This window comes from Populus alba, chromosome 4 (assembly GCF_005239225.2).
Source record: "Populus alba chromosome 4, ASM523922v2, whole genome shotgun sequence".
Lineage (NCBI taxonomy): Eukaryota > Viridiplantae > Streptophyta > Magnoliopsida > Malpighiales > Salicaceae > Populus > Populus alba.
In genome coordinates this window covers 4,388,968-4,397,170 of record NC_133287.1, presented here as the reverse complement: position 1 = coordinate 4,397,170, position 8,203 = coordinate 4,388,968, and the positions used below count along the sequence as shown (strand labels likewise).

Below are 8,203 nucleotides of genomic sequence, written 5' to 3'. Positions count from 1 at the left end.
AAAAAATATATAAATTTGACAATAATAAATATTAAAAATAAAATAATTTTTTTATAATTTATTATATATTATTTATCATAACTAAATATGATATAGAGATAATCACTATATCTCGTACACCATTACCAAATACAATTCTATTTTTATTGCTTTTTTCTGTTTTGTCTTGTCTTGGTTGCTTTCATCTCTTTTATCCTGCAACAGTTCTCAAAAGCTATCATAAAATTTGTGCATCATAGTAACAATAAGAAGAAATCCATGCAAATATTGCATAGAAATTAACTTACTTTTATTTTTCAAGTATTTGATATTATGATAACTTTTATGATTGTAATTTTTTAAAAAAATAATATTAAAAAATGATATATATATATATATATATATATAATATATATTATATATATATATATATATATATATGAACTCCACAAATGCTTTTCAATAGCAAAGACAAACAGAGCTTAAGACATCCTGGCATGTACATATAATTTCATCAGGTTAATCACAATGTGAGAAACTTATTACTGCTATAAATCCGACAAATTTATTCCATCTTTAGAGACAACTACAGAGAACTTCCATGGTTGATGTATAGATCAATGTAAAAGATATGATTGTGCTCGAAATCATTTCTTCACATGAAGACCTTGTACCAATTTACACCATGCAAAGAACAATGACATTGAATACTTCCAGAAAATGCACTATTATATCTTATCATACTAGGTTGTCAGAGGATGAATAACAAATTGGGAAAAAGGAAATTGCAAACAAGGCTTGTAATATTCAAATAATATTTACAAATTCCTGAAAAAGACAAATATCATATAGTCGAGGACAGGACAGTCTTAATAAAAACATATTTTCCATCAGCAAGATACCAGAAGCAAATAGTTACAGAGACTTGAAAACCCCAAAAAATGTCTGTAAAGCATATTAGCAATTGTTTTCATCCACCGCTTGCTATTCTAGGGGTCTTCTGCTCTCCAGGGTGAATCAGCATACCATATCAGTTGTATAGAAATGAACTGGGGGGGAAAAGCCATTTTGTTTCACCTTCCATAAGTTAGAATATGCTCCAGCTTCCACGACAGCAGTGCAGGAAGCAACTCTCATGTGGAAATGACCTGTGCACAATTCTGTGTCGAAAAATGAGCTTCAACTCATGTTATTAGGATGAAAAACTACAGGAAGCAACTCTCATGTGGAAATGACCTGTGCACAATTCTGTGTCGAAAAATGAGCTTCAACTCATGTTATTAGGATGAAAAACTACGACGAAATTCCTAAGCTAATGCAACTAGAAGAGAAATGGTGCTTGTTCCTCATCAATCACGGTTTCTTAAACTGTGTCAGATAGTAGCCTTCTAGACTCTCAACGAGATAATCATAATGTGGACCTGGCCCGTAGTCATATGCTTCATTGGTTGGTGCTACCTGAGTTGAGCCTGAATAAACATTTCCAGCACCGACCTTGGCATTCACTTTAGTCCTTCCTTTAACAGCACGCTTGTTGTCAGGGGGGAACTCGGCGGAGAGTCTTCCCATCTGCTTCTGCAGATCAGCAACTGATTCATTTGCTATTTTCCCCTTGGCACTCTTCTTTCCATCAACAGCCTTCAATTCCAATCTATATAGAGCACAAGCATCACACTTATTGATTTCATATTCGTACAGATGCCACTCAAAATTGTTCAGTGGTTGTGGATCCATGTAATATGATCTCTTCAACCCTCCAAATTCATTCATAACTTGCTTCCTTGATTCATGCCAACCACGGCCAGTGTAATCAGGCAATGACCTTTGCTTTCTGTTCCCGCTTTCAAATGCTCTGCGAGGCTTATCAAAAAAGAGCCATTCCCTTATTGTTTCACCCTCAAGGACAGAAAGATCAAAGAGCTCTGTGATATCAGAAGAAAATTAATTGACTAAGCAAAAAATTGCAAAGGATATTCTGAGTGATTAGAAGATATGCTCTGCTTCAAATAGACATAATAAATAGCTACTGCTTGCCAAAGATATAAAGCAACACATATTAACATACCAGGTGCATTCCATGGGGACTTTGCAGTTGCAGCTCCCTCACATTCTGGGATACCAACATCTTTTCCTTCAGCCTTTGCACTAAGGGCAGCAAATAGAAGACCATCTTTCAGGCCAATTCCACCAGGTCTGAGAACAGGGCTCATTCCAGGCGGCCCTTCATTCAATGCTAGAGAATGATGAAAGCTGCTACAATAGTCCTGACACCATTCCAACCCTCCTTGAGCAGGCCTTGGACAATCCCAAAGGGCACATTTTGGGCCCAAGAATGCAGAGGGCGGAGGACACATGCTTGGCAGATAGCTAGAAACATGATGCATACCATCCTCTTCACCCAAATCTGTGCCATTAAAACTAGTGTAGAAGTTTTGCTCAAAACTCTGAGGCAAATCAAACTGATGGTAATCCAACTGAGCAGCCCCTTCTATGTTATTAATCGCCAGGCTACGAACTCCCGAAGGGGAGTCTTTGCATTGATCAACAAATGGAAAGGCATGCTCTTGCTGACCATGATTCACAGCATATTCCTGAAACAAAGTAACCAAAGCATCCTTTCAGTTTTAGCCACGCACCAAAGTGAAAGAAATTATGAAAATAAAGCTATTAAACATGCAACATTCTCAAACAATAAGATAAAACTTAAGCCATTTTAATCTCCACGTAAAAGTATTTCAAGTCTCAAACACAAATAGAAAAAAGGACTACAAACAGTTAAGAACTAAATCACCATGCAGTCACCTAGCAAAGAGGATAAGTTGACAGAAAAACCACAGTTTTTACATCTTTTCATGTTTGTTTACTCTTAAGCAAGACAACTGCACGGATGTACAGAAGTAAAGGAATTTTATAATCTGAATACACCAGAAATATATCAACTTAATGCTGAGATAATAAATGTCCTAGGGTTTCAACTTATAAACTACAGAGCAGTTCCTTGAAATGATGATTTATTTCAAGAACATAGCACAAATGTGTTTAATTCAGAGAGAAGAAGCATCTGATAGACTCAGACTAAAAATTGAGATGAAATGCAGAAAGAATAAGACAGCAAGAACCACAAATATTCAACACCCAAGAATTTAGAACAATATTAACTGCCGTCATCAATATCCCAAGTGGAGCCCATAATAACCAAATTTTGCATATGACCTATAACGGAGCATTATTGCATCTCCCAACCTTGTCCAGCACCAACACCCATTAAACACTTTCCTAAACAATTTGTTTTTTTAACTTGCACTCTGTTTAGATTTCAAGCATTGAACATTGTCAGCATGGGCAAGCTTTGACTCAGTAACCACAAAACAATGAGCAGAGCACCAACAATAATATTCTCTACTCTCGACCATACTATTCTATTGAATTCCAGCCCTAGAGGTTTGTAAGGGAGATTAAATTCCCAGGTTTTCTTAACAGCATCCAGGAATAAATTTGGGAGAGGAGTTGAACCAAAATCAATTAAGAACAAAATTAAATTGAAGTCTATAAAAAATTCACTTGTTGGGTATAAATCCAAAGTTGGTAGAATTGAATTTAGATAACCCTCCCCCACCCACTTAGTTTGGACTGTAAATCTTATAATTATTCTTCCTTTTATCATTTAGTGGTGGGCATGGTGGACATGCAGGTAAATATGAAAAACAAAATCCTCTTTTAAAAAGATGACGTGAACATTGCATGAATCCTACCATGCAATGACCAATTCTACATAAAACCCAAAATCTAGATCGGATATGATATTTTTGGAATCAAGCTATAAAATTAAGTTCATTACTAAATCAAGCCTTCCACCACAAGAGTGGCAACTTAATAACATAACTGAACAGAAATTGCCATGAAATCCATCCTAGCAAGCAATAGTCAAATCTTAATTCTGCATATTCCCGATTAAGTTGCTCACACACTAGAGTCTGGCTTTCAACCATGGAACACAAACCAAAGCTGCAAATATGGAAGAGATATATGCAAACAACCGTATGCAATAAAAGAGAGAAGAGAGCCTCTAGCACGTCCTTATTCCAATTAACATGTGACAACAAACAGCAATCATATTCTAGAATTCAAAACTAGTTTTTCTTAGCAAAGCCTACATAAAAATCACAAAATAATAATAATAAAAAAAAAAAAAACCTACCTCTTGAAAGACCACATTATCTCCACCTTGCATGCTCTGATCATTAGGTTCCAGCTTTGGCGCTGCTAGTGCACTAGTGGCATCATCTTCCTCCTCACAGAGCTGCAGCAACCTACATATGTCTGTCGAGAATGACCCAAGACTACCACCCTATAATCCCACAAAAATTGCAATTCACAATTATGATAATCACCCATTACAAACAAAGTATTATGCATTCTCATTACATGTATTGATATATGTCAAGTTCTCACAAACATACATGGTATGTAAAGATATACATGTACTCAAAATGGGATAAAAATTTCAATCCTAACTTGTTGCAAAGAAGATGCTGGAGAGGGCTCATTGAGCTCAGATTTCCATTCGCGAAGCATCTGATGAACTTGCTCTTCGAGGACAGCCACATCAACCGCGCGGCTTTCTTTCCTAGCAAACTGCAGATCCAAGAACATCCCTTGAAGATCATCAACACGGTTCTTTGCCTTGTCCTTGAAAAGCTTATGAGATGCTGACTTACAATTGATCTTTGAACCCTTCCCCATCACAGCAGCACTCCCTCTACTCTCCACAAAACCCTACAACCAAAACTCCATTTAATACTAGGCACAATAGCTTCTAATGAACATAAAGCACATTCTCAAGTAGACTTAGCTTAAACCAAAGGAATACCATAATAGCCATTCAAGAAAATCCCAATTAGATAATAACAATAATCACCATAAAAAAAAATCAGTTTAAAGGTCAACCATTACAACATCAAAAGACACAAAAAAACCCTACAAATATGAAAGACAAAACATATTAGGTCAAAAAACTCACAAACTTATGGCTGATCAATTTTTCAAAAAATTATTGTTCTCTACCATAAAAGAATTAAAAAAAAAGTTTCAAATGTCAATATTAAACCTTGAAAAAGAAAACCTAATTGTCCATAAAAACTTTCAAAAGCATGAGCGGTAATATACTTCAATTTTTCTTTATCCAATCAAAGCAGCTGAAAAATAGCACAAAATCACAACTAAATCAGCGATTCAAGAAAATCCCACATGTCCACATCTTTTTTATCATTAGTTTTTGCACTTCAATTCTAAACTACATGCAGACTTCTACTAACATTAAATTAGCAAATCAGAAAAAGTAACACAAAATCACTGACATAAAACCATAACAATCGATATAGTTATAAATATTAGCATCAAAATAACATAAAATCCAAGAGAGAAATAAAACACCTAAACTTTAAAAACTGATCATCACAAACTCACTAAGAAAAATCTTCTTTCAGTTCTCACCAGGAGAGAAGAAAAGAAAGAGAAGTGCTCTTATGCTATGCTAGATGTCAAAGAAATGAAAAATAAAGAAAGAGAAAGCTCTATATAAGTAAGATATATTCCAGAAACAAAAAAGTAGCATAGATTCTTGTTCTTTTACCTCAATGTTTTTGGTACTAAATTTATTATTTTCCCATTTTCTTTATTTTCTTTCCCTTTTCTAGAGAGAGAGGGTGTGGGTGTGGGTGTGGGTGTGGGTGTCTCACTCTAGAAATGGTATCCTTTTTTGTGTCAAGAATGTACGTGTACGCGGAAAAAGTTAACTAGGTGGCGGTTTATACTTGTAGGTTGCTGTTTGTTTGGTATTTGGTAGTGTAATAATAATTGTTTTTAAAAATATTTTTTATTTATAAATAAATTAAAATAATATGTTTTATTAAAATGTATTTTTAATATAGAATATTATAATAAAATAAATAATTAAAAAAGAACAGTCAACCATAATAACAAACACTTTTTTTATTTAGATATTTTGATTTGGTTCTTTATTTTGGAGAAATTACAGTTTTGATTTTTTAATCAGATCTATTTTAGGTTTAGTTTGTTGTATAAGAAAAAGATAGATTGGAATTTTTTACTAGTTCAAGTTAGATAGGCTTGGATCATGGTCTTCTCTATGCCTTCGCCTGCTTATTGTAATTCTCTGTTCGTTTTTATTTATTCTATATGTAATTAAAATTGATTATTTTTGTTTAATGTAATTAAACTATAAAATTAAACACAATATAATAATAATAATTTTTTATAAATTTTAAGGTTAAAAAAATAAATTTTAAACTCGACCTGGTTTAACTCGTAACAAATCTCAAAATCATAGTTTTTTTCTGGCATTATTATTTTAATAACAAACCTTAAAAAGTCTTTTTACTGTATAAAGATTATTTATTTGATTCTCTAAATAACTTTTTTCCCAATCAGGTTTCTAAAATTTGAGATTTTTCTCAATTGAATTCTTACATTCATATTTATTGATCAATGAATGTTGTTCAAATTGTAATTTATTTAAATAAAAAGATTGAAGTATTGAAGTTAATGTCTATCAGAATTTATTTCAAATTGTAATTTATTTACATTCATATTTATTGGTTAATGAAATACACTCCCTTTATTGACTTTTTCAGTTTCAAGTATTGAAGTTAGTGCCTTTAAAAAATTTATAAAATTTCTCCAAATAAACTCTTTATGTTGATAAAAAAAAACTTGTTCTTGGTCAACATATAGGTTGGTCAAGAATAACCCTTATATAGAATGATAAAGAAAACCAGCAAGGTTTTTTTTTATATATATATATATGAACTGCGCGTTTTTGCTACTATTAAACTCAGAAATTACCCTTATATTATATCCAATATGTCAATTTAGCAATTATATTGTTAATTAAGTTAATCGAACCATATACTATATGATTGGTTGCAGTGAAACAAGGCAATCAGCAAGATTTTAAAAGTTGATGGCCTGAACAAGGATACAAAAACTTATGCACACATGTTTTTTTTTTTTTAACAGCAAAGAACATGCTATTTTTTTTTCTTTTATTTATTTATTTTAAGAGTATGATAACGGTTATTTTTTAAAGTATTTTTTATTTGAAATACATTAAAATAATAATATCAACACATCAAAAACAATCCAAAAATATAAAAAAATAATTTGAAACAAAAAAAAAAATTCAAACTTGCTTTACTCTATTTGAAACGCAAATACCAAACGATAACTTAACCGACGACATGTCACTACTATAAGAGCCTACCTATCATCTTTTGTATCATTTTTTTACTCATTTTTGGTCATATTCTAGTTTTGGAATCCTATAAATCCATTTTAAACTTGTTTTCACATGTACATACCAAAAATAAAAAACCCTCCAGACCTAAAACAAATCCATTTTCAACTCTAAAACATCTAATCTCTTTAAAAAATACAAATTAAACAAATCCAAAAATCTTTTAATGATCTCAATCTTCTTCTTTTTTGGCATGGTTAATAGGAAACAACACATGTATTGATTTCTTCTTGAAAAGAACTAAAATTAGCCTTTTGGCATTCTAAGCATCATTTTTCAGTCATCTTTAGTCACTCATAAATCAGTATTCTAGTTTTGGAATCCTATAAATCCATTTTAAACTTGTTTTCACATGTACATACCTAAAAAAACCTAAAACAAATCCATTTTCAACTCTAAAACAACCTCTAATTTCTTTTAAAAAAATACAAATTAAACGAATCCAAAAATCTTTTAATGACCTCAGTCTATTTTTTTTGACATGGTTAATAGGAAACACTTCTTGAAAAGACAAACACGTTGACACTAATATTAGCCTTTTGGTAATTGAATATTGGCATCTAAGCATTTTCTCTTTCCTCAATATTTTTCAAACATACTCTCTTCTCTTTCAACCTCCAAGGACTAAAATGTTAAAGAAATAAATAAAGTTTGAGATCCAAATATGAAATGTTAAAATAATAGGGACTGAAAATAGATAAGATGAAACTTTAGGAAGAAAATTAAAGTTTGTGTGCCAATACCTAAAAGGTCTATTTTTTTGTTTTAATTTTTTTAATTATAAATAAATTTTACTTCGTAAAAAAACTAATCTTTAATTCATCATCAAAAATATTTCTCATGAGAGAATGCAAATTGGAATAAATATCAACATAAAAAATCATGCTAACTTAATTAACTTGGAAGGAT

The 8,203-nt window shown here is 31.9% G+C and overlaps 1 protein-coding gene across 6 annotated transcripts; it reads right to left on the bottom strand.

The window, feature by feature from the left end:
* Positions 1-749: 749 nt before the first annotated feature.
* LOC118033049 (transcription factor VOZ1) lies at positions 750-5,749 on the bottom strand. 6 transcript variants are annotated; one of them, XR_012169737.1, is made up of 6 exons: positions 5,612-5,749; positions 4,495-4,755; positions 4,178-4,327; positions 2,045-2,570; positions 1,216-1,901; positions 750-1,127 (listed from the first exon to the last, which is right to left on the bottom strand). XR_012169737.1 is itself a non-coding variant. In XM_073408825.1 (5 exons), the coding sequence occupies exons 2-5, from the start codon at positions 4,720-4,722 to the stop codon at positions 1,333-1,335; spliced, it is 1,473 nt and encodes a 490-aa protein (XP_073264926.1). In that variant the 5' UTR covers positions 4,723-4,738; positions 5,612-5,749; the 3' UTR covers positions 750-1,332. The 6 variants fall into 6 exon arrangements, 5 of the variants coding, with proteins under 5 accessions (XP_073264926.1, XP_073264925.1, XP_073264924.1 ...); XM_073408825.1 differs by having other exon boundaries at positions 750-1,901; positions 4,495-4,738; XM_073408824.1 differs by lacking the exon at positions 5,612-5,749 and adding an exon at positions 5,473-5,609 and having other exon boundaries at positions 750-1,901.
* Between the last annotated feature and the right edge of the window lie 2,454 nt (positions 5,750-8,203).

Coding starts and splice junctions, on each gene's coding strand:
- LOC118033049 (XM_073408825.1), bottom strand. CDS start 4,722: ATGGGGAAGGGTTCAAAGATCAATTGTAAGTCAGCATCTCATAAGCTT. Junction 4,328..4,494: donor CAGCATCTTCTTTGCAACAA/GTTAGGATTGAA, acceptor GTGGGATTATAG/GGTGGTAGTCTTGGGTCATT. Junction 2,571..4,177: donor ATAATGTGGTCTTTCAAGAG/GTAGGTTTTTTT, acceptor ACTTTGTTTCAG/GAATATGCTGTGAATCATGG.